This window comes from Saccopteryx leptura, chromosome X, assembly GCF_036850995.1.
Source record: "Saccopteryx leptura isolate mSacLep1 chromosome X, mSacLep1_pri_phased_curated, whole genome shotgun sequence".
Lineage (NCBI taxonomy): Eukaryota > Metazoa > Chordata > Mammalia > Chiroptera > Emballonuridae > Saccopteryx > Saccopteryx leptura.
The window spans coordinates 42,662,331-42,688,707 of NC_089516.1; the positions used below are offsets into that span (position 1 = coordinate 42,662,331).

The following is a 26,377-nucleotide window of genomic DNA, read 5'->3' on the forward strand; positions in this document are numbered from 1 at the left end:
TTGGGTGGATCCCGGTTGGGGCACATGTGGGAGTCTGTTTCTCTGCCTCTTTGCCTCCCCACTTATCTAATTAATTAAGAAAGAAAGGAAGAGAGAAAGAAAGAGAAAGAAAGAGAAGGAGAGAAAGAAAGAAAGAAAGAAAGAAAGAAAGAAAGAAAGAAAGAGAAGGAAAGAAAGAAAGAAAGAAAGAGAAGGAAAGAAAGAAAGAAAGAAAGAGAAGGAAAGAAAGAAAGAAAGAAAGAAAGAAAGAAAGAAAGAAAGAAAGAAAGAGAAGGAAAGAAAGAAAAAGAAAGAAAAGAAAAGAAAGAGAAAGAAAGAAAGAAAGAAAGAGAAAGAAAGAGAGAGAAAGAAAGAAAGAAAGAAAGAAAGAGAAAGAAAGAAAGAAAGAAAGAAAGAAAGAGAAAGAAAGAAAGAAAGAAAGAAAGAAAGAAAGAAAGAAAGAAAGAAAGAAAGAGAAAGAAAGAAAGAAAGAAAGAAAGAAAGAAAGAAAGAAAGAAAGAAAGAAAGAAAGAAAGAAAGAAAGAAAGAAAGAAATGATTTGTCAGGGCATCTTTTATTTGTTATTAAATGTCATTCTAAGTAATGAAAAAATAAAATTTTAGATTATTAGCAGTTTTGCCACTCATCTGTACATAGTACAGTGCCAGTTTTATAAGCAAATAGAAAGGCATTTAACTCATGAAGAACCACTAAAAGGATATAATTTGCATTTGGCAGCTCATACACACATATATATTCTGTTCTTACCAGTACAAAAAGCTGCACAAAACTAGCTCAACTGTTTTTATTTTACATCTTGATACTTACACATTCTACCAACACTCTCCAACTGAAAAGAAAAGGAATTATGGGTTTTCCTACTTTTCTCTTTCCTAATACAGGGAAGTAACATGAGTAAGAAAAAATGTAAGAGGATTTTTTGGTTGTTCATGATTTTTGAACATCATTGTTGTGTTTGAAGCAAGTTCTAGTTCCAACAGAAAATATGGCTTCTCAGTCATAAATGTAACATGTTTACCTTATACTTATTTTGAATCTCACTGAACTCCCACACATCATGAGTCCACTGGAATTATATACTCATAGATATTACGAATGCAAATGGAATGACAAGATATGGGGTGGACATGCATATTGTGCATATCTCCTCTGCTCATGTTCATGATCCATTGTCCCACTAGAATTCATTTATAAAACATAAGTTCAATAATAAATATTAAGCATTTCAAGACTGCAACAGCAGAACATTAAACCAAGTATAGAACCCTTCTGAATATGAACCCTTTATGACTGCACAAGTTGCATACAATAGAAGCTAGTCCTGTCTATATCCATAGTACTTAGTTTATGCTGCTAACTAAATGTTAACTACTATAGCGAGTGTATAACAAGACACAGGCCTAAATCTGGATAAGACTAGCAACATAGTCAAAGGCTTCTGGCTGATAAAATTAAAACTAATAACTCCTATCTGTTCCACTAGGATCCTAGCTAGACCACATCATACTGTCTTCTCTAACACAAAATTTTAGTTTCAAATAATTCTGTATTACCCTACCTATAAATCCACACCAAAGTTTTGAAAAGCATTATGTTTGGGATTAAGTTGGTTTGTTTTTTGTTACATTATATCAACAAAAATTATGATGCTAAATAAATCCCAGCACTCAAGCCAAAGCAATATTACATCATGACTGCCAAAAGTGCATATTCATGTGCATATGTGTGTGTGTTTACTTTTTCATGTCTCTTTGCCTCATTAACCAAACAATTCCTTTTCCTTCTCCCTCTTATATCTTAACAGTTTGCACACTTTGAAACAATTGATCTGTCTCAGGTCGCCTTGGCAGAAGCTAGCTGTAGAAACCTTTGCCACAGGTTTTGTGTAAGTAAGATTGGGAATGACTAAATGGGCAGGGGTGGGAGCTAGCTGGGAAGTGAGATTGCCATAACCACTTGCTGCCTCTTTCAAGTTCAGTTTTCCCAAGTCTCCTTTTATCCCAAATGTATGTGGAAATCCACTTAAAGTAACATTAAAAGTAAGTACTAAAGAGTATTCATGTAAACACTTTTACCAGCCCATCATAGGGGTAAAAGTGATGATTCTTGTTTCTATTACTAGCCTGTTGTAAAGCTGAGCTGCTTTCAAGGTGGGGAGAGTGACTATTACAAAAACCAATCTTCTTGATGAAAGTGATTCAGAAGATTATCACTGGGAGGTTTTCAAAAGACTGCTAATATGTTGTAGAATGTATCAGGATAACCAATCTACATGACATTCTGTCTTTTGATGAAGCATATAAGAGCCTAAATCAAAAGTGTAAATTATCCTATGCTCAGATTACTGATGAGAGTACTTCAAAGAAAGCAGAGGATTTTCTAAAGAAGTATTCAAGGGCTTGGCATTGTTGGAATTTGATAAGGCTTTGTCATTCGAGTGAATCCAGACCAGAAAGCTCACTGAAAAATAGCAAGTCCATTGGCTCAGGAATTCTCCTACCTACCTCTTCCCAGAATTGTCTTCTTCCAACCTCAATGGTGGATTATGGATACTGGGGTTCCTCTTGAGGCAAGTGGAGGGTTATACTTAGCAAACTAAAAAGCTATAGATAGGCTGGATATAAGAGGGGACTCATTTTTCTCATTACATTACACCGTTCAAGGGTAAAGCTGAGGTTTCTGTTGACCCACTCTCCTAAAGCTTAACCTTTGACCAATGAGCATACAGGATGTTTTTGGTCTCTACTCCACAAATTCCAAAGGCAAGGTTACCCTTTAGCCTAATTGAAACACTAAGACACTTCAGCCTCATAAAAGAATGGGTTTGAACCAGAAGACTTGTTATTACTACAGTTCCCACTAGTCCTTATTTCCATCCATCACAGAACTATGCTGTGCTAAATGCAAAAAGAAAAAGAAATTATTCATTGGTGAACTCTAGCTCCAAGATTTTGGGGTTGGTAGTAAGGGCAACAGAGCCATTGAAGCAATGATCAATATTATTTGCTATCCACACTCCTTCCTGCCTTCTGGGAAAAGAACAAGTTTTGACCATCATCTGATTCTGCTATACCCTCAGAATTGTTTTTTCATTCCTGTGTGGGTTCTTGCAACAAGCAGGATTTAAAAAGACAGCAGTAAAATTCTCTTCAAGTTCTTCTTGACCACAAGAAAGAAAGAAATTAACTAGATTTTTAGATTTCTCACTCCATTCTCACTATTCTCCCAAACAGAAAGAGACACACCCCAATAAACCATATACTCTTTCACCATTTTCAAGTAGACAGAGCAGCAGTGAGTAAGATTTTCAGGCAACCTCACTTGAGTAATAGATGAATGCCTGGTTTAGTGTTTAAAAGCATGTGCTCCAGAACCGATAAATCTGGATTTCAATTCTGGCTTAGCTTTTTACCTGCTAGGTGTCCCTGGGAAAGTCCTTTTTGTCCCTTTGCCTTAGTTTTCCTGACTGAAGTGGGAAAAATATATCATGAAGTTATAAAGAAGATTTAAATAAATAATATACATAAAGTATAGTATAATAGAACAGTTCCTAGAACATTATAAATGCCATTAAAGTGCTATTATTATTATTATCATTTTGGATGGGTACCTAGGGACATCTGCATTGTATTTAAAAAGTCATTTGTGGTCTGCTTAGTAGATAGATCTAAGTCCTTGAAGAATTTACAGACTCTGTTTGGGGGAAAATTTGTGGAGTGGGAACCAGCTAATAATGTGACTTTTTGTTTAGGTGATTACACCACAACAAAAACTTACCCTAGCTGCACCGAACCGGAAAGACATGGAAGAATGGATTAATGTCATAAAAACCGTTCAACAAGGAGAAATTCGTAAGGTAAAGGAAATAGAGAATCCACAAAATTCTCAAGCATAAATACATAATTGACTGCATTAGTTAAGCCACCTTTCAAACAGGGTGATAATAAGATGGAAGAGAGTCATCTGGTCAGGAATTATAGATGAATGTTTTGTAAAACCTATTTAAATTATTTATGAAATAAGAATGATTCAGTTAGACTCAGAACTTGGTATGTATGTGGTTTAGACACTTCTGTACACATCCATTTGACATGTAAATATCACTATGCCCAGTGGATGAGACACTCAAGATGTATGTGAACAGCTAATTTAGATGTTCTTCTGTTAGCAAAGCAGTCTTGGCTTGGGTCTTCTGAGTGATTACAATAACAGCTAAGAAAACTGAGACTCACAAAAGAGAAGGAACCAGACAAAAATGAAATAACTACTCAGTAGCAAAACCAGGATTTGGACCAGGCTGTGAGTCCAAAGCTTATATTCTTACCCACTATGCAATTCTGCCTCTCTGTTGATTGTATACCACAAAAGAAATATAGAGGGAAAAGCAAGGAACAGTCCTCCTCAAAGCTTAGCAAAGTTCTTTTTCTCATTAGGAATATCAAATTCATGGCCATTACTCCCTGCTACAGTGGTGCCACCACTCAAACTCTGGGCTATGCCTTCAGCCCACTATTCTAAAACAGAAGCTTTGTAAGTTTTAGGAGGGGAGGAATTTTTGTGATTTATTTACTTATAAAAGTGTCTGGCACATAGCAGAGGCTCAATAAATATTTGTTGAATGAATAACTAAATCTGAGGGTAATCTTGAAGCCAAAGTTTAGAAAGGGAGTGATACATGATTCATCCTAAAACAAAGTTCTGCTCTGAAGATCTTGGAGATAACAGGGAAATTGAACCCACTCTTTAAAAAACAAACAAACTAATGTCTTAAATAATTAGCAAAAGGTAAAGAATTGTTATAGGCATTTGGGACAAAGCATTATAGATTGTGGTTTGGTAATAATGGGTTTTAGAAGTACAATCAATATCTCTGTGTTATGTATATAATCCTAGGGAAGGGGGGGGGAGTTAGTGGGAGTGAGGCAAAAGGGATATAAAAAGGGACATAGGGGTCAGAGTGAGAGTGTTATATTCAGTGGGACACTTGAATCCATGTCAACACAAATTAAAAGTAATAAAAATTAAAAAAATTCCCCCAAAAAAGAAGTGCAATCAGTGCCATGGAGAAAAATCATCTTTCTCCACCCCCTTAGTACTTCTGAGGTTTTGGACCACTTAGTTCCATGACTAAACATTCTTCTTATCATGGCTTTGAGTACATCACAAGTTTACTGAACTAGGGCTTAGATACCTCTCCACATATCATTAAGCCTTCTCCTAAAACCACATTGTATATGCTTAATTGAGAGATTCTTTGCTTAGAATTTGATGATTGTCTTTGCATGATTTAGTACTTAACATTTCACACTTTTGTTGTTTTCTTCTTCCTTTCCTGATGGAAGAACACATTCTGTCCCTCCTGTCCACCTGCAGTGAGGCCACTATGGAAAAGCATTAGAAGTAGCCACAAAAAGTTGTGATTTCCATGCTCCTCTTTCATCCTACCTTGGGTAAACCAATCTCTTTCCTTTCCTCCACTTATCTCTATCTGAACTAGAGCACTTCTCATGAGTCGCACATTTTCAGATTGGAAAAAAAAAAGGTCACATAAGATATTTTGAATTTTAATTATTAGTCCAGGAATGCAAAAACTTCTAGAGGAAACCATAAGAGCACTGACTCAGCTGAATTAAACATCTTGGTATTGCCTACCCTGCACAATCTAAAAAGGAAATAAAGTAGTCTTCTTGTTTACTCTCTTGTAACAGTTGAGTTTCAGGTTGTAATCACAACCTCTGCAGAGCTGCTCTAGGGACCTAAATCTATTAGAAACATTTTCAGCTGAAAGTTAAATGTCTCACCACCAACATCTTAGCAATTCATCTTGATTGAAGTTTAAAGAATCAAATATGCTTTCTATCATATATACTTCATTTCCAGTGGTCTATTCTAACATCTGTCACCACTAATGTCTTATGTGAAGAAATATTAATAATTAACTTAGTGGTCTATTAAAGTCATTACAAAGTAATTGGATAGCCTATTGAAAACTAGTCAGTACACATTAAGGAGTGAGTTCCTCCTAAGTGCCCAGTTCTGTTCTATAGAGTTAAAGAAAAGGTGTACCTGCTCCTGGTCTCAGTAATCTTTTTAAGTAGTTGGGGAGACAAAATATACACAAATAGTTAAGTGACAGTACTCAAGATAAATAACAATTTTCAGAGATGTTATAAGGCAGTACATAATTGATTGCCAAATGAATGAAACAGACATTAAAGTGCTATGGGTTTTCAAGGGAGGAAGACATAAACATGGGCTGGAGTCTTCTGTGAAGAGTTAATGGAGGAGAAATTTGGTATGACTGAAAGATTAACAAGATTTTACTGGTGGTGATTAGAGACATGCGGAAGTTTTAAACAGGAAAATTAGCACAAGCAAAAGCCTGAGTAATAGAAAAAACAACTTTTTTGAAATAGAGTGAAAAGGGAACTCTTATTTGACCAAAGAGTTTGGGAAAGTGAGTTTAAGAAGTGTATCTGAAGAAGTAAATTCAGCCTGATTTTGAAGGATTATTAATGTCAAGATAAAGAGTGGAGAAGAATTGCAACATGGTCAAAGTTCAGTTTCAAAATGGATTAGAAATGAAAGATATTATATCAAAGGAACCCTTTAGAAATACCAGCTGGATTGCATGAGGGATAAACTGGAAACCAAAAGATCATAGAGGAGGCTATAGATTAATGCAAGCAAGACAAAGTTAAACCCTAGAATTAGGATAGAAAGTCAAGACAAATAGTAGATACCAAGTTAAGGGTGGAGGAGAACCGAAATATATAAGAGGGGCAAAAGAGAGACAGAAGTCATGGGAAAATGAAAGGTTTGAGCCTGGGAGACTTAAAGAAAGAATAAACAAGAAAAAATAGAAATAAGGAGCTGTATGGAAAACTAGATTAAAAGGTTAGCTATTTCTAATAATGAATTGTTGTGGAACCATTAACTATGGAAACAAGAATGGACCTTAAAAGTCATTTTCTAATGCCTGACCTGTGGTAGAGCAGTAGATAAAGTGTTAACCTGGAATGCTGAGGTCGCCAGTTTGAAACCCTGGGCTTGCATGATCAAGGCACATATGGGAGTTGATGCTTCTTGCTCCTCTCCATTTCTTTCCCTCTCTCCCCCTCTTCTCTCTAAAATGAATAAGTAAAATATTTTTAAAATGTCATTTTTTAAAGTATCTTTAGATCAAGTCATGTATTGTTTATTTGAATGCTTCCAAAGATGGGGTACTAAGATTCTTGCAAAAGAGTCCATTCTGAGTTTTTAAAGCTCTAAATTTTAGAAAATTTCTTAAGTCTTTGGCTTAGTAGAATAACTTTCTAACATTCAATGTGAGCTGCAAGAATGGAGTCAGCTGCCTCTTGAAGTAAAAATCTCCATGTCATGGTATTTAAAGCAAACTATTTAAACAGCCTTTAAAACTGTTGTATAGAAAATTAATTTTTATAATGACATCAGTCAGATGGCAAACTAAGAGGTCCAAATGTTTATTTTCTCCCCCACAAAAAAACAACAACAAATAAACAACTGCATGCCAACTAGAATAGTTCTGAAAGAGTTTCACACAATAAAGAACTGCAGAAATTCTATAGAGCAAAGAGACAGAATAACCTCATTGAAAATTATACCCCACCTTACCCCCAGCCTAGCAGAGCTTGGGGCCAAAAGGAATCCTTTTGGCCTAATATTCCACAAGGGAAGAAGAGAGCAGAAGAATTCCAGCAGCCCCAGAGCAGCTGAATGGGTGAAAAAGACTCATTTTAAAATTAAAGACACAATAGGCTGAAAGCAAATGATAATCCAAGGAAAGCATGGGTGGCTATACTTATATCAGACAAAATAGACTTTAAGTCTCAAATTGCCTCTAGAGACAAAGAAGAACATTATATAATGATAAAAGGGTCAATTCAACAGGAAAATATAACAATTATATGTATATATGCATTAAACCTCAGAGTACCAACTTACATATATGAAATAAATAATGACAGGTTTGAAAGCAGGAATTAACAGAAGTACAATAATAGAAGGGGACTTCACTACTCCAATTAAAATAATGGTTAGAACATAGAGACAGAAAATCAATAAAGAAACATCTGACTTGAATAACACTATTGACCAACTGGACCTAACATATACAGAAATTTACATTCAACAACAGAAGACACATTCTTCTCAAGGGCACGTGGAACATCTTTTCAGGATAAATAACATGTTAGGCAGTGGTGGGATTCAAATAATTTAACAACAGATTCTCTGCCCTACTGACTGTTTTAAGTATGAAAAACAATATACTAAAAGATAGTTTAATATTTCATGCATTTAATACTTAAATAAGAACAATAAAAGAGGTACACAAAACTAGATTATGTTATAAGAAAGAATTTTAAAATATTAATGAAAAAATATTAAGTAATACCTGACAAAAACAATACAAGTTGTCATCCCCTGGTTGTTTGGCACTTTTTCTTTTTCTTTTATATATTTGTTTACTGAAGTAACAAATGTGACAGAATTAAAATGTAGTATTTCATTAAAGGTGTGATGAGTTTTATGAAAACAATAAATATTACAAGCATAGTTACGTCAAATTTTTTTCACCTAAGAATGGAATGAACATTACTACAGGTACTTAGAATACACTTTTGTGCAGATGAATTATAAAAAATAGTAAGGAATGTAAATTTGTGATTTCCACATTGGGTGGCTGCCCAGGTGTCCACCTTAGAGAGAACCCTGATTAAAAGTGCCATTTTAACAACCAGTTCGCTAAACTCAACAAAAAATTATGTATCAGTTCTGCCAATCTGGGGTGAACTGGCTCAATTCCACCACAGATGTTAGGTCCTAAACAAGCCTTAATAGGTTTTAAAAACATGGATACCATTCCAAGTATCTCTTCTGACCATAATAGAATAGAATATGGATCAATAACAGCAAGAACATGAAAAAAATTATGAATACATAGAAACTTAACAGTTCAGTCTTGAACAACCATTGGGTCAAAGAGGAAATTCAAAGGGAATTTAAAAAGTATCTTGAGAAAAAACAAAAGTGAAAACACAACATACCAAAACCTAGAGATGCAGCAAAAAGAGTTATAACAGGGAAGTTTATAACAATAAACAATACCATTAAAATAGAAAGTCCTCAGCCCTGGCCGGTTGGCTCAGTGGTAGAGCGTCAGCCTAGCGTGCGGAGGACCCAGGTTTGATTCCTTGCCAGGGCACATAGGAGAAGCGCCCATTTGCTTCTCCACCCCTCCGCCGCGCTTTTCTCTCTGTCTCTCTCTTCCCCTCCCGCAGCCAAGACTCCATTGGAGCAAAGATGGCCCGGGCGCTGGGGATGGCTCTGTGGCCTCTGCCTCAGGCGCTAGAGTGGCTCTGGTCACAACATGGCGACGCCCAGGATGGGCAGAGCATCGCCCCCTGGTGGGCAGAGCGTTGCCCCATGGGTGGGTGTGCCAGGTGGATCCCGGTCGGGCGCATGCGGAAGTCTGTCTGACTGTCTCTCCCTGTTTCCAGCTTCAGAAAAAAAAAATAGAAAGCCCTCAAATAAACAACTTAACTTTATACCTCAAGCAACTAGAAAAATAACAAATTCAGCCCAAAGTTAGCAGAAGAAAGAAAATAATTGCGATTAGAAGTAAGTCAAATAGAGAAAAAAATATATAAAAGGTCAAAAAATGAAGAGATGCTTATTTTGAAAATATAAATAAAATTGAGAAATCTTTAGCTACACTAAGAATGAAGAGAGAAGATTAAAATAAATAAAATCTGAAGCAAAAGAAGTCTCAGAAATAAAAGGGATCTTAAGGGACTATTATGAACAAACTAGATAACTTAGAAGAAATGAATAATTTCCTAGAAACATATAAACCACTAAAACTGAATCAGGAAGAATTATAAAGCATTAACAGACCAATAGCAAATAAAAATATTGGGTCAAGGTGGGATAAATGGTGATGGATGGAGACTTGACTTGGAAGGGGTGATGAACACACAATATAGTGTACAGAGTTAGTTTGTTAGAACTAACTAATTCAGTAAGGTTATTGGAAGCATCAATTCATAGTTGCTTCTCATATGTTCCTTGACCGGGTAAGTTCAGGATTTCAAATCAGCAACCTCAGCATTCCAGGTCAACGCTTTATCTAATGTGCCATCACAGGTCAGGCCAATTGAGTTTCTAAACACAAACAATGAACTGTTCAAACGGGAAGTTAAGAAAACAACTCGTTCACAATAGCAACAAAAGTATAAAGTAGTTAGAAATAAATCTAACTAAAAAGGTAAATGACTTGTACATTGAAAATTATAAAATATTGATAAAAGAAATTAAATAAGATATAGATAAATGAATAAACATCCAATGTTTATGAATTGTAAGAATTAATATTGTTAACATGTTCGTACTACCCAAAGTGGTCAACAAATTCATTGTAATTCCAATCAGAATCCCAAAGGCATTCCTACAGAAAAAACAATTTCTAAAATTTATATAGAACTACAAAATACCTCAATAGCCAAACAATCTGGAACAAGAACAAATCTGGAGGCATCACACTTTCTGATATCAAAGCACATTTCAAAGCTATAGTAATTAAAACAGTATTGCATTAGCATAGAAACAGAGTAGAATGGTGGTTACTAAATGCTGAAGAGAGGGGGAATGGGAAGACATTGGTTAAGGGAAACAAAGTTTCAGTTATGAAAGATTAATAAATTCTGGAGATCTAATGAACAGCAATGTGGCTATTGGTAACAATAATTTATTGCATACAAAATTTGCTTAGAAATATTTTAAGTACTTTCAACACAAAAAATGGGAAAGAAAGAGGTACATATCTGAGGTAATAGATATGTTAATTAGCTTGATTGTGATCATTATTTCACTATATATGTGTATATACATCATCAAATTAAATTAAATACATACATTTTTTTAAGTTGTCAAAATACCTCAATTTTTAAAATCCACTTTAAAAATAAAAGAAAGTTAGTTTTTTATGTGTATCGACCAGATGAAGTCCAACATTCCTTTCAACTTGAAAAGCTTATGATTCAATGATTTCATTAAGTAGATGGGAAAACTGAACCTCAGAGGTGTTCAATTGTCTTGCCTGAAATCACTGTTTATTGTAGCAGAATTGAGTTTTTAGATCCTTTTAATCCATGCTCTTGGAAAGACATCTTAAATTCTGCCCAATTAATTATCTTTTTTTTTTCTCCTCCAGTCCCCACTTTGTGTTTATGGAATAGTCTGAAGGAAGACTACGTAGTACAAGCCAGACAGCTTAATTGTAAAGATCATCAAAAAGATTCAAGTTGTCCCACTATAATTACAATTAGCTCCCCATATCACTGTTAATGTGTCTTAAATAATATTATCACCCTACTAAAGGACAAACATTCTGTAGTAGTGGTTTGTATACATAACAGTTTTTCATTTGTATTTATATGTGTTTTTAATCTGTCTCAACTGCCAGAAAAGCTTGCAGTGACATACTGTATTAGCTTCCTAAGATTGCCAAAATAATGACCCCAAACTGGGTGAGTTAATACAGAAGCATTATTTCATAGTCTTGAAATCTAGAAGTCCAAAATCAAAGTGCTGGCAGACCCATTTTCTCACTGAAGGCTCTAGGAGAGGGTCCTTCTTTATCTCTTCTTAGCTTCTGGTGATTGTAGGTATTCCTTGGTATTCTTTGGCTTGTAGACATATCACTCCAGTTTCTGCCTCTGTCATTACATGGCGTTCTCCCCTGTGTCTATGTCCAAATTTCCCTCTTATTATAAGAACACCATTTATTGGATTCATTATAACCTCAAGTTAATTACATCTGTAAAGGCTGAACAAACCACACATACTCATCCAGGGTTGGGTGCATCAAAGTTTCCTTATAAAATAGGATGCACATAGGAGTATAAGTCCCATATTCTCAACTGCTAAACCAAAACAATGTCCATTTTACATATTCTTTTATATCCTGTAGCTAATGGGACCATGAGATCAATATTTTACCCAGGCAGAGTTACTCATTTCTTCTAATTGTCTCATAGAAACTTGCACATTCTAGGAGAGCTCACTTTTCACTCTGTACTTGAATGACCTGTTTAGAAAATTGCTTCTCCAAGGAGACTATGAGCTCCTTGAGGGAAAGAACCGTGGCTCATTTATCTCTGTGTCTTTAGTACCTAGCTTCATAGATAATTCAAAGTAGGCTTTTAGTAATTATTGTAGGAGGGAAAGAAGGAAGGTACTTACAGAGTTATAATCTAGTAGCTTAGAAAAGAGAAAGGTGCTGGGAGCTCAGAATGCCAAAGCCAAGACTATGTCACTTCCTCAGGATTCTCCATCCTCTGATTTTCTTAAACAATTGCCAGGGTCTCAGCATGCAATAAACATTGAAATCACAAGACCATTTCAGATTAGGTGAGCCTTTAGCTCATCAAAGTGCCAATTCTTTCCAGGAGCTTCCTGGTCAACCCAACAACAGCTTAGTACATAGCTATCATGCCAGAAGGAAGAAGAAAGGATCAGAGAATGTTGTGTACAGGCTATATTTTAGATGACTAAATTGATCAACATTGAACACTTAATGTGTCAGAACCTTTAAATAGTCTCTCTCTCTCTCTCTCTTTCTCTCTCTCTCTCTCTCTCTCTCTCTCTCTCTCTCTCTCTCACACACACACACACACACACACACACACACACACACACTCACACCCCACTATCAGCTGGCATTAGGGAGAATTGGTGGCACTTTTTAAAGTCTTGTCATGCCTTTACAAACACAACCCATTATAATGTCAAAATAAAGACCTGAATGTGTATGCCTATGTTTATACTCCAGAAGGGAAAAATCAGACACTCATTGGAATTAGAGAAAAGGTAGAAGAGTTTTATAAAATGCATATGCAAAATAAACTTAGGTGTTTTTGATACCCACCTCTTTCCTTCTCCTTTCAATTCCAAAACTAGTTACTGGTATGCCCTTTGCCTGCTCCCCTAACCCCTAGTCATGAAAGTCAGGCTGTGATAAAGAAATGTAGAATTTATAGGCAGGTTAAAAAAAAATGTAAAGTTTAATACTATGAAAGAAGACACCAAGCATAATGTCACTTTATGAGGGCAAAGACTTTGTCTTATTTATTTCTGTATTCCCCAATGTTTTGAAAAGTGCCAAGAACATAGTAATTACTCAGTAAATATTTGTTTAATGAATTTTGAATGGATTAACTTGACTAACCAGGAAACTACTATAGGTAGTAAAAGTATGTTATTTAGAAAAGAATATTTGCATAAGAACCCCCTAAGATGAAACTGTTGTCCAGGTAATGCAGTACTCTGCTCACCTATATAGCTGGCCATTTCAGCCTTAGCAGCAGATTTTCTGGCCTTCCCTAATTCGTCTCTGTGATTAACTCTCTATTCTCTCTCATTTATTTTAGATACCTTCAGCAGAAAATAACCCTTTTCTGGTTGGAATGCATTATTGGTATTCTAGTCAGAGCCTCCATACCCAGTATTGCAATGTTTGCCGGGAGAGCATTCCTGCCTTATCGAGAAATGTTATCATATGTGAAGGTACCTTTCTGATTTCTTTAGGAACTGGAGCTAATTAGGTAGAGATGGGGTGAAGGAGCTCATGAGCTTTAATATCACTCACACTGGGTCACTGTTAATTCTGACACTTAACAGACTGAGGAAAGGAGATGGGAAGAAGCTGCTATAAGGGGTAATTCTCATAAATTGGAAGGAAGAATTGGGTCTGGGAAGATTGGACAATATGGTCACAGGGGTTGGAAAAACAGAAATCACCTCATTCTTACCATCAATGTCCATTCAAACTAGAAAGTAGAAAATTAAAATTCAGTAAAAATAAAAAGAAACTGAATCATATGGAAAAGAGGTTTTTAGAGGTGGGTCAGGACTATTTAGATACATCTAGGTTCTAACTTTCAGAGCAGTGAATGGAATTAAAATCTTCATTATTACCAGATTTACATCCATCTTTTTTCTTTCTCTTTTTCAAAGTATGCAAACTGAAGTCTCACACATTGTGTGCTTTGAGAGCAAGCAAAGACTGTAAGTGGAATACTTTGTCGATCACTGATGACCTCCTCATACCTGCAGATGAAATAGTGAGTACCAGCCATGCTTTCTCAGTCACCTCTTTCTATTCCCCTTTAGTCAGGACACATAGGGGAAAAAAGACTTCTTCCTGTCTTCAGACAACCCAAGTAGGTTTCTTCCCCAAGATCATGATCCAACCAATATAGAAGAATTAAAGCCCCCTACTCCTACCTGTCATTGCTCGCTAACATTAGAGTGGGGAGGACAGGACCAGGAAGAACTGCCTTCGGGTTACCTAATATCCTCCAAGGGTAGTATAGTTATCCCAGCTGGCCCTCCCTCTCCTTATATCCCTAACTTCTACTTCTTATCTCTTTTTACTCTTCAGAAAACTATGCCACATCAGTGGGTAGAAGGAAATCTGTCTGTTCCTTCTCACTGTGCAGTATGTCATGACAACTGTGGCAGTTCGCAAAGACTTCAAGATTTCCGGTGTCTGTGGTGTAATTCTACGGTAAGTCTCTTTTCATCTCCTTGATACTTAGAGAACTTGACTTGTAGAGAAGGGGTGATTGAAGTTTGTGCATACACATAGATAAAACTCTCAGGGACTGTTACCTCAAAATAGATTATACAGATTCCATCGTACAGAGCTCAGTATCTTGCCTTTCCAGATCTGGTTAGGGAGTCACTAAAAAAACCTTAAGACTCGCATTATTTTTTTACTATTTTTAAAATTTTTATTAATTTTTAATTTATTCTGTATACATGCATTCAAATGTCCCACTGAATATAACTCCCTCACCCCCACCCCTGTGTCTCTTTTTTTTCTTTTTTTAAAATTAATTTTAATGGGGTGACCTTGATAAATCAGGGTACATATGTTCAGAGAAAACATCTCTAGGTTATTTTGACATTTGATTATGCTGCATTCCCAACACCCAAAGTCCAATTGTCTTCCATCACCTTCTATCTGGTTTCCTTTGTGCCCCTCCCCTCCCCAACCCCCTCCCTCTCTTCCCCCCAACCCTGTAACCCCCACCCTCTTGTCCATGTCTCTGAGTCTCATTTTTATGACCCAACAACTATATATGGAATCATATAGTTCTTACTTTTTTCTGATTTACTTATTTCGCTCAGTATAATGTTATCAAGGTCCAACTATGTTGTTGTAAATGATCCGATGTCATCATTTCTTATGGCTGAGTAGTATTCCATAGTATATATGTACCAAAGTGTTTTAATCCACTCGTCCATTGACGGACACTTGGGCTGTTTCCAGATCTTCGCTATTGTGAACAATGCTGCCATAAACATGGGGGTGCATTTCTTCTTTTCAAACAGTGCTCTGGTGTTCTTGAGGTATATTCCTAAAAGTGGTATAGCTGGGTCAAAAGGCAGTTCGATTTTTAATTTTTTGAGTAATCTCCAAACTGTTTTCCACAGTGGCTGCACCAGTCTACATTCCCACCAGCAGTGCAGGAGGGTTCCCTTTTCTCCACATCCTCACCAGCATTTATTCTGTGTTGTTTTGTTGATGAGTGCCATTCTGACTGGTGTGAGATGATATCTCATTGTGGTTTTAACTTGCATTTCTCTAATGTTTAGTGATGTTGAGCATTTTTTATATGCCTATTGGCCATCTCTATGTCCTCTTTGGAGAAGTGTCTATTAATTTCTTTTGCCCATTTTTGATTGGATTGTTTGTCTTCCTGGTGTTAAGTTTTACAAGTTCTTTATACATTTTGGTTATTAACCACTTATCAACATATTGTCAAATATGTTCTCCCATTGTGTAGTTTGTCTTTTTATTCTGTTCTGTTGTCTTTAGCTGTGCAAAACTTTTTAGTTTGATATAGTCCCATTTGTTTATCCTGTCTTTTATTTCACTTGCCCGTGGAGATAAATCGGCAAATATATTGCTGCAAGAGATGTCAGAGAGCTTATTGCCTATATTTTCTTCTAAGATGCTTATGGTTTTACGGCTTACATTTAAGTCTTTTATCCATTTTGAGTTTATTTTTGTGAATGGTGTACGTTGGTGGTCTACTTTCATTTTTTTGCTGGTACCTGTCCAATTTTCCCAACACCATTTGTTGAAGAGGCTGTCTTTATTCCAATGTATGCTCTTACCTCCTTTGTCAAATATCAGTTGTCCATAAAAGTGTGGGTTTCTTTTTGGGTTCTCAATTCTGTTCCATTGATCAATATGCCTGTTCTTATGCCAGTACCAGGCTGTTTTGAGTACAATGGCCTTGTAGTATAACTTGATATCAGGAAGAGTGATACCTCCCACTTTATTCTTCCTTTTCAAGATTCCTGAGGCTATTAATGTTCTCTTTTGGTTCCATATAAATTTTGGGAATATGTGTTCTATATCTTTGAAGTAAGTCATTGGTATTTTTATTGGTATTGTATTGAATTTATAAATTGCTTTGGGTAATATAGACATTTTAATAATGTTTATTCTTCTTAACCATGAGCACGGTATATGCTTCCACTTGTTTGTATCTTCCTTGATTTCTTTTATCAATGTTTTATAATTTTCCAAGTACAAGTCTTTAATCTCCCTGGTTAAATTTATTCCTAGGTACTTTATTTATTTGTTTGTTTGTTTGTTTGTTTGTTTATTTATTGGTTGCAATGGTGAAGGGGATTGCTTCCCTAATTTCTCTTTCGGACAGTTTATTGTTAGTGTATAAAAAGGCCTCTGATTTCTGAGTATTAATTTTGTATCCTGCCACCTTGCTGAATTCATTTATCAGTTCCACTAGAATTTTGACTGAGACTTTAGGGTTTTCTATATACAATATCATATCATCTGCAAATAATGATAGTTTTACTTCTTCTTTTCCAATTTGGATGCCTTTCATTTCTTTTTCTTGTCTGATTGCTGTGGCTGGGACTTCCAGAACAATGTTGAATAAGAGTCGTGAAAGGGGGCACCCCTGCCTTGTTCCTGATCTTAAGGGGATTGCTTTAAATTTTTGTCCATTGAGTATGATGTTGGCTGTGGGTTTGTCATAGATGGCCTTTAACATGTTGAGGTATGTTCCCTGTATTCCCACCTTGCTAAGAGTTTTGATCATGAATGGGTGCTGGATTTTATCAAATGCTTTTTCTGCATCTATTTAAAATTATCATGTGGTTTTTCTCCTTCTTTTGAGTTATGTGATGAATCACATTGATTGATTTGTTAATATTGTACCAGCCTTGCCTCCCAAGAATAAATCCCACTTGATCATGGTGTATGATTTTTTTCATATATGGCTGGATCCAGTTTGCTAATATTTTGTTGAGGATTTCAGCATCTAAATTCATCGGGGATATAATTTTCTTTCTTTGTTTTGTCTTTACCTGGTTTTGGAATCAGAATTATGCCCAACTCATAAAAGGAGCTTGGAAGACTTCCTTCCTCTTGAAATTTTTGAAATAGCTTGAGAAGGATAGGAGTTAGTTCTTCTTTGAATATTTGGTATGATTCACTTGTGAAGCCATCAGGCCCAGGACTTTTCTTTTTTGGGACTTTTTTGAAAACTGTTTCAATCTCATTCAGTGTAATCGGTCTGTTTAGGTTTTCTGATTGTTTCAGATTAATTTTTGGAAGATTATATGTTTCAAGAAATTTGTCCATTTCATCTAGGTTGTCTAGTTTTTTGGCATACAGTTCTTCATAGTATTTTCTTACAATATTTTGTATCTCTGTTGTGTCAGTTGTTATTTCTCCACTCTCATTTTTCATTTTATTTATTTGAGTCCTCTCTCTTTTTTTCTTGGTAACTCTAGCTAAAGGATCATCGATCTTGTTTACCTTTTCAAAGAACCAACTCCTGGTATCATTGATCCTCTATATTGTTTCTTTAGCCTCTATGTCATTTATTTCTGCTCTGATCTTTATTATTTCCTTCCTTCAACTACCTCTGGGCTTTACTTGCTGTTCTTTTTCTAGTTCTTTTAGATGCAGGGTCAAGTTGTTTATTTGAGCTTTTTCTAGCTGTAATGCTATGAACTTCCTTCTCAGGACTGCTTTTGCTGTGTCCCATAAATTTTGAGTTGATGTATGCTCATTATCGTTCATTTCTAGGAATTTTTTAATTTCTTCTTTGATCTCATTGTTAATCCATTTGTTATTTAATAACATGGTATTTAGTTTTCAAGTGTTTGAGTATTTTTCAGTTTTTCTGTTGTGGTTGATTTCTAGTTTCATGCCATTGTGATCAAAGAAAGTGCTCAATATGATTTCAATCCTTTTAAATTTGTTGAGATTGCTTTTGTGCCCTAACATGTATTCTATCCTAGAGAATGTACCATGAGCACTTGAAAAGAATGTATATTCTGCTGCTTTAGGGTGAAAGGTTCTGAAGATATCTATTAAATTGAGTTGATCTAGTATGTCCTTGAAGTCTGCTGTTTCTTTGTTAATTTTCTTCTTGAGGATCTATCTATTGATGTTAGTGGGGTATTGAAATCACCTACTAGTATAGTATTGCTGTTGATCTTGCCCTTTAAATCCATCAAAGTCTGCTCTATATATTTAGTTGCTCCTATATTAGGTGCTTAGATATTTATAATGGTTATATCTTCCTGTTGGGTTTTTCCCTTTATCATTATGTAGTGACCTTCTTTATCTCTTACTATAGCCTTTGTTTTAAAGTCCATTTTATCTGATATAAGTATTGCTACCCCAGCTTTTTTTTTTCATTTCCATTTGCATGAAATATTTTTTCCATCCTTTTATCTTCAGTGTATGTGCATCTTTTGTTTTAAGGTGTGTCTCTTGTAGACAGTATATGTATGGGTCCTGTTTTTTTATCCATGCAGCTACCCTATGTCTTTTGATTGGATCATTTAATCCATTTACATTTAAGGTTATTATTGATATGTAGTTGTTTATTGCCATTTTATTTTTTAAAACTGTATTCCTCTTTTGCTATATTCTTTTTCTCCTTTGATCTGTTTACAACAGGCCCCTTAGCATTTCCTGCAGCACTGGTTTGGTTGTAGTGAATTCCTTAAGTTTTTTTTGTCTGGAAAGCTTTCTATTTGTCCTTCAATTTTAAATGATAGCCTTGCTGGATAAAGTAGTCTTGGTTGTAGGTTCTTGTTCTGCATTACTTTGAATATTTCTTGCTATTCCCTTCTGGCCTCAAGTGTTTCTGTTGAGAAGTCGGATATCATCCTTATGGGGGTACCTTTGTAGGTGATAACCTTTTTTTCCCTAGCAGCTTTTAATATTTTCTTTCATCACTTAGCTTTGGTATTTTAATTATGAAGGGTCTTGGTGTAGATTTCTTTGAGGCTAGGACTCCCACAATTATGTTGAATAAGAGTGATGAAGGGGGGCACCCCTGCTTTGTTCCTGATCTTAAGAGGATTGCTTTTAATTTTTGCCCATTAAGCATGATGTTGGCAGTGGGTTTATAATAGATAGCCTTTATCATTTTGAGGTATGTTCCCTGTATTTCCATTTTGCTGAGAATTTAGATCATTATTGAGTGATGGATTTTATCAAATGATTTTCTGCATCTATTGATATTACCATGTGGTTTTTCTCCTTCCTTTTGTTTATGTAATGAATCACATTGATTGATTTGTGAATATTGTACCAGCCTTGCCTCCCCAGAATAAATCCCACTTGATCATGATCTATGATATTTTTCATGTATTGCTAGATTCATTTTGCTAATATTTTGTTGAGAATTTTAGCAAAGTTTATCAGAGATACTGGCCTACAGTTTCCTTTCTTTGTAGTGTCTTTACCTAGTTTTGGAAGGAGAAATATGCTTCCCTCATAAAAGGAGCTTGGAAGTCTTCCCTTCTCTTTTGTTTTTTATTTAATTAATTGTGATTACATAGATTCTAGTGTTGCCCCAAATGCATCGCCCTGCTCCCTTATTCCCTACAACATCTCCCTTCCCCCCTCCCAACAGTGCCCTCCCTCGATACCTTCAGGTTTATCCCATCCTATCATTCTCTTTCCCTCTGTCCTCTTTTCTTCTGTTCCCTTTGATCCCTCTGTCTCAGCTCCGTTCCTCAGTTCTCATTGTTCCTTGGATTCCTCAAATGAGTGAGGTCATATGATATTTTTCTTTCCCTGCCTGGCTTATTTCACTTAACATAATAGTTTCCAGGTCCATACATGTTGTTGCAAAAGGTAATATTTCCTTCTCTTTCATGGCCCTGTAGTATTCCTTTGTATATATGTACCAAAGCTTTTTAATCCAGTTCTCTACTGATGGACACTTGAGCTGTTTCCAGATCTTTGATATTGTGAACAATGATGCCATAAACATGGGGGTGCATTTCCTTTTTTCAGTTGGTGATATAGTATTCTTGGGATATATTCCTAAAAGTGGGATGGCTGGGTCAAAAGACAGATCCATTTTTAATTTTTGAGGAATCTCCATACTGTTTTTCACAGTGGCTGCACCAGTCTGCATTCCCACCAGCAGTGCAGAAGGGTTCCCCTTTCTCCATATCCTCGCCAGTACCTATCGTGTGTTGTTTTGTTAATGAGCACCATTCTGACTGGTGTGAGGTGATATCTCGTTGTGGTTTTAATTTGCATTCCTCTAATGATTAGTGATGTTGAACATTTTTTCATCTGTCTATTGGCCATCTGTACGTCCTCTTTGGAGAAGTGTCTATTCATTTCTTTTGCCCATTTTTTGATTGGATTGTTTGTCTTCCTGGTGTTGAGATTTACAAGTTCTTTATAAATTTTGGTTATTAATCCCTTATCAGACATATTGTCAAATATGTTCTCCCATTGTGTAGTTTGTTTTTTTATTCTGATCATATTGTCTTTAATTGTACAAAAGCTTTTTAGTTTGATATAGTACCATTTGTTTATCCTGTCTTTTATTTCACTTGCTCTTGGAGACAAATCAGCAAATATATTGTGAGAGATGTCGATGAGCTTATGCTTATGTTAACTTCTAAGATCTTATGGTTTTGCGACTTACATTTAAGTCTTTTATCCATTTTGAGTTTATTTTTGTGAATGGTGTAAGTTGGGGAAAAAAAACAGAGAAGACTCAAATAAATAAAATTAGAAATGAGAGTGGAGAAATAACAACTGACACAACAGAAATACAAAGACTGTAAGAAAATACTATAAAGAACTGTATGCCAAAAAATTAGACAACCTAGGTCAAATGGACAAATTCCTTGAAACATATATTCTTTCAAAAATCAATCTGGAAGAATCACAAAACCAAAACAGACTGATTACAACAAATGAGATCAAAACAGTTATCAAAAAACTCCCAACAAACAAAAGCCCCAAGCAGATGGCTTCATAGGTGAATTCTACCAAATATTGAAAGAAGAACTAACTCCTATCCTTCTCAAGCTATTTCTAAAAATTCAAGAGGAAGGAAGACTTTCAAGCTCCTTTTATGAGGTGAGCATAATTCTGATTTCAAAACCAGGCAAAGATAACAAAAAGAAAGAACATTTTAGGCCAATATCCCTGATGAACTTAGATGCTAAAATCCTTAACAAAATATTAGCAAACCGGATCCGGCAATACATGAAAAACATTATACATCATGATCAAGTGGATTTATTCTGGGGAAGCAAGGATGGTACAATATTCATAAATCAATCAATGTGATTCATCACATAAACAAAAAGAAGGAGAAAAACCACATGATAATTTCAATAAATGCAGAAAAAGCATTTGATAAAATCCAGCACCCATTCATGATCAAAACTCTCAACAAAGTGGGAATACTGGGAACATACCTCAACATAATAAAGGCCATCTATGACAAACCCACTGCCAACATCATGCTTAATGGGCAAAAATTGAAAGCAATCCCCTTAAGATCAGGAACAAGGCAGGGGTGCCTCCTTTCACCAGTCTTATTCAACATAGTACTGGAAGACCTAGCTACAACAATCAGACAAGAAGAAGAAATGAAAGGCATCCAAATTGGAAAAGAAGAAGTAAAACTATCATTATTTGCAGATGATATGATACTATATATAGAAAACCCTAAAGTCTCAGTGAAAAAACTACTCGACCTGATAAATGAATTCAGCAAAGTGGCAGAATATAAAATTAATTCATGGAAGTCTTCTCTTCTCTTGAATTTTTAGAAATTGCTTGAGAAGGATAGGTGTTAGCTCTTCTTTGAATATTTTGTAAAATTCGCCTATGAAGCCATCTGAGACATCTGGTCCCGGACTTTTTTTGCTGGAAGATTTTTTTCTTTTTTTTTTTTTTTTTTTTTTTTCTTTCTTTTTTTTTTTTTTTTTTTTTTTTTTTTTTTTTACAGAGACTGAGAGAGGGTCAGAGAGAGGGATAGACAGGGACAGACAAACAGGAACGGGGAGATGAGAAGCATCAATCATTAGTTTTTCATTGCGCATTGCGAACCTTAGCTGTTCATTGATTGCTTTCTCATATGTGCCTTGACCGCGGGCCTTCAGCAGACCGAGTAATCCCTTGCTCCAGCCAGCGACCTTGGGTCCAAGCTGGTGAGCTTTTTCCTCAAACCAGATGAGCCCATGCTCAAGTTGGCGACCTCGGGGTCTCAAACCTGGGTCCTCGGCATCCCAGTCTGATGTTCCATCCACTGCGCCACCGCCTGGTCAGGCCTTTGCTGGAAGTTTTTTGATAACTGTTTCAATTTCATTTGTTGTAATCGTTATGTTTAGGTTTTCTGATTCTTCCAGATTGAATTTTTGGAAGATTACATGTTTCTAGGAATTTATCCATTTTGCCTAGGTTGTCTAATTTTTGGCATACAAATCTTCATAGTATTTTCTTACAATCCTTTGTATTTCAGTGGTATCAGTTGTTACTTCTCCACTTTCATTTCTAATTTTATCGATTTGAGGCCTCTCTCTTTTCTTCTTGATGAGTCTGGTTAAAGGTTCATTAATCTTGTTTACCTTTTCAAAAAACCAGCTCTTGGTTTCATTGATCTTCTTAATTGTTTTTTTGAGCTTCTATGTCATTTATTTCTGCTCTGATCTTTATTATTTTCTTCCTTCTACTTCCTCTGGGCTTTCTTCTAGTTCTATTTTTTCTTCTTCTAGTTCTTTTAGATACAGGGTTAGGTTGTTTATTTGAGATTTCTCTTGCTTTGTAAGGTATGCCTGTAATGCTATGAACTTCCCTCTCAGGATTGCTTTTGCTGTGACCCATAACTTTTGAGTTGGTGTATGTTCACTTTCATTTGTTTCAAGGAAATTTTTTATTTCTTCCTTGATCTCGTTTCTGACCCATTTATTATTTAATAACATGTTATTTAGCCTCCAAGTGTTTGAATGTTTTTCAGTCTTTCTGTTGTGGTTGATTTCTAGTTTCAAGCCATTGTGATCAGACAAGACACATGATAGGATTTAAGTCTTCTAAAACTTATTGAGACTTGTTTTGTGTCCTAACATGTGGTCTATCCTAGAATGTACCATGAGGACTTGAAAAGAATGTATAGTCTGCTGCTTTGGGGTGAAAGGTTCTGAAAATATCTATTAAATCCAGTTGACATAGTGTGTCATTTAAGGTGGCTGTTTCTTTGTTAATTTTTTGTCCAGAGGTTCTATCCATTGATGTTAGTGGGGTATTAAAATCCCCTGTAATTATAGAATTGCTGTTGATATTGCCATTTGTGTCCATCAAAATCTGCTTTATATATTTATGTGCTCCTATATTAGGCACATAGATATTTACAATGGTTATGTCCTCCTGTTGGATTGCTCTCTTTATCATTATGTAGTGACATTTTTATCCTTTACTATAACCTTTCTTTTAAAGTTTATTTTGTCAGATATATGTATTGCTACCCCAGCTTTTTCTTTTATTTCCATTTGCACAAAAAAAAAAAATTTCCATCCCTTCACTTTCAGTCTGTGTGTATCTTTTGTTTTGAGGTGGTTCTCTTGTAGATAGCCTATGTTTGGGTCCTGTCTTCTTATTCATGCAGCTACACTATGTCTTTTGATTGAAATATTAAACCATTTACATTTAAGGTTATTATTTATATGTACTTATTTATTGCCATTTTATTCTTAAAATCTACAATATTCTTTTTCTCTACATTTTTTGTGTTGTTTTTTTTTTTCCAGCAGGTTTCTTAACATTTCTTGCAGTACTGGTTTGGTTGTAATGAATACCTTGAGATTTTTTTGTCTAATAAGCTTTTTATTTCTCCTTCAATTTTAAACAATAGCCTTGCTGGATAAAGAAGTCTTGGTTTTAGGTTCTTGCTTTACATCACTTTAAATATTTCTTGCCAATCCCTTCTGACCTCATGTGTTTCTGTTAAGAAGTCAGAATTCATCCTTATGGGGGCTCCTCTGTAGGTAATTAACTGTTTTTCTCTTGCAGCTTTTAGTATTTTTTTTTGTCTCTTAACTTTGACAATTTAATTATGATGTGTCTTGCTGTAGGCCTCCTTGGGTTTCTCTTTAATGGAACTCTCTTTGTTCTTGAACTTGTGTGACTTTTTCCTTTAACAATTTAGACAAAATTTTAGCTATGATTTCTTTAAACAGGTTCTCTATTTCTTGTTTGTTCTCTTTTCCTTCAGGAACCCCTATGATGTAGATGTTGTTTCTCTTCAGGTTGTCACAGATTTCTCTTAGAGTTTCCTCAGACTTTTTGAGCCTCTTTTCTTTTTGTTCCTCTGCTTGCATGCTTTAGTTTATTTTGTCCTCTAAATCACTGACTTGATCTTCTGCTTTATCCAGCCTGCTATTAATTCCTTCTAGTGTAGTCTTCATTTCAAATATTGTATTTATCATTTCTGACTGGCTCTTTTTTATGATTTCAATGTCATTTTTTATGCTTGCTATCTCTTTATTTAGGTGCTCATTATGTCCATCCATTGTTGCTCTAAGATCCTTGAGCATTCTAAAAATCATTGTTTTAAAATCTGCATCTGGTATTTTGGTTACTTTCATCTCATTCATTTCTTTTTCTGGGCATTTCTCTTGTTGATTTATTTGGGTTGCATTTCTCTGTCTGCCCATTTTGTCTCTGTATTAGGTAGCATTGTCTGACTTTGAAATTTTTGTCCGGTCTTTATGAAGAAGATGTACTTGGAGGTACTGTCCTCCAGGCCACTTTTTTTCCTTGTTCTAGGAAAGCTTCTTGAGCATTCTTTTGTACGTTCTTGAGTACTGTTTTCCCTCTTGTTGTATGTGAGTATTAGATGCAGTTGGTCTTTTCATGGGTATGTTTATCATTTCAGGCTGGCTGGCTCCAAAGTTCAACCTTGATTATGTGCATTACACACTGTGCAATGTCTGTCCTGTTGATCATATTTATTCTCCACAGTATCTGGTGCCTGCTAGACTCCACCTTTGTGTGTGCTACATATATAGGTAGCTGAGTCTAGGGTTGGTGCTGTCTTCCACCCACTACCAGTAGTGGTGGCTCTAGTTCTTTCTGGGTTGGCATCAGTTGGTGTTTGTAACACGCTACCAGACTCCAGCTACTGCACTTTTCGCTGTTTCTGTCCATGTTTTCTGTGTCTGGGTACTGTGTGAGGGGCCAATCTTTGTATAAGGACCAGTTTCCTACTGCTTAGAGATGACAAGAGCTCCATAAAAGCCCCAAGCTCTGTAAGATTTGTCTCCACTTTCCAGCTGCCCTTCCTCTTCTTCCAGCTGGCTGGTCTTCACACAAAGTCTTCTGTAGTAAGACAGTAATGTGGGTTAAGATTGGCCTTACCCAACCAACCCCTCTACAGGTTGCATGCTTGGTGGGTTAGGGCAGCTGAGGTTGTGAATACAATGTTTGTGGGACCTCTTACTTCAGGAGTCTCTTGATGAGGAACTCAGTATAGGGTATGTGGCTTCTATTGCAGAACTTGACTCTTCAGCTACTTCTGGATAGTCAAATTTTATTTCTCCCCAACAAGGTGAGCAACATGTTCAGACTGAATGTGGCTGACATTCCCCTCTGCAGAAGTTCTTTCAGCTGTTGAGAACCTGGTCTCAGGGAAGAAAACTGAGAGAGTCCTCTCCTGGGGCTGACTGTTCCCCCTCTAGAAGGTGGCTAAGCCCTTCAACCAGATCCAACAATAGAGTCACAGGAACCCACACTTTATATGCATGCTCCAAGTCTCTCTCCATTCCCCCTTGTGCAATCTAGCCTAGCAGGTCAGAATACCCAGTGCCCAGGCCGGCAGACTCTGAAGCTCCACCCTATCCAATGCACATGGGCCACTGGGCTGGTGCTGATCAGAGAGAGTGGAACTCTCCTCAGCTGGGTCTGTTTTGAGGAGCTTTTCCTTAGGATACCACTCTAACAAGGGTTGTTAGGTCCTGATCCAATGTTTTT

The 26,377-nt window shown here is 36.0% G+C and overlaps 1 protein-coding gene across 1 annotated transcript in view; it reads left to right on the top strand.

Moving 5' to 3' along the window:
• DGKK (diacylglycerol kinase kappa) overlaps window positions 1-26,377 on the top strand; it is a 193,725-nt gene that overhangs the window by 60,228 nt on the left and 107,120 nt on the right. The window contains exons 3-7 of the mRNA XM_066357797.1: window positions 1,805-1,885; window positions 3,752-3,856; window positions 13,452-13,587; window positions 14,038-14,144; window positions 14,465-14,590. Of these exons, the coding sequence (XP_066213894.1) occupies window positions 1,805-1,885; window positions 3,752-3,856; window positions 13,452-13,587; window positions 14,038-14,144; window positions 14,465-14,590 (555 nt within the window). The remainder of the gene's footprint in view (window positions 1-1,804; window positions 1,886-3,751; window positions 3,857-13,451; window positions 13,588-14,037; window positions 14,145-14,464; window positions 14,591-26,377) is intronic.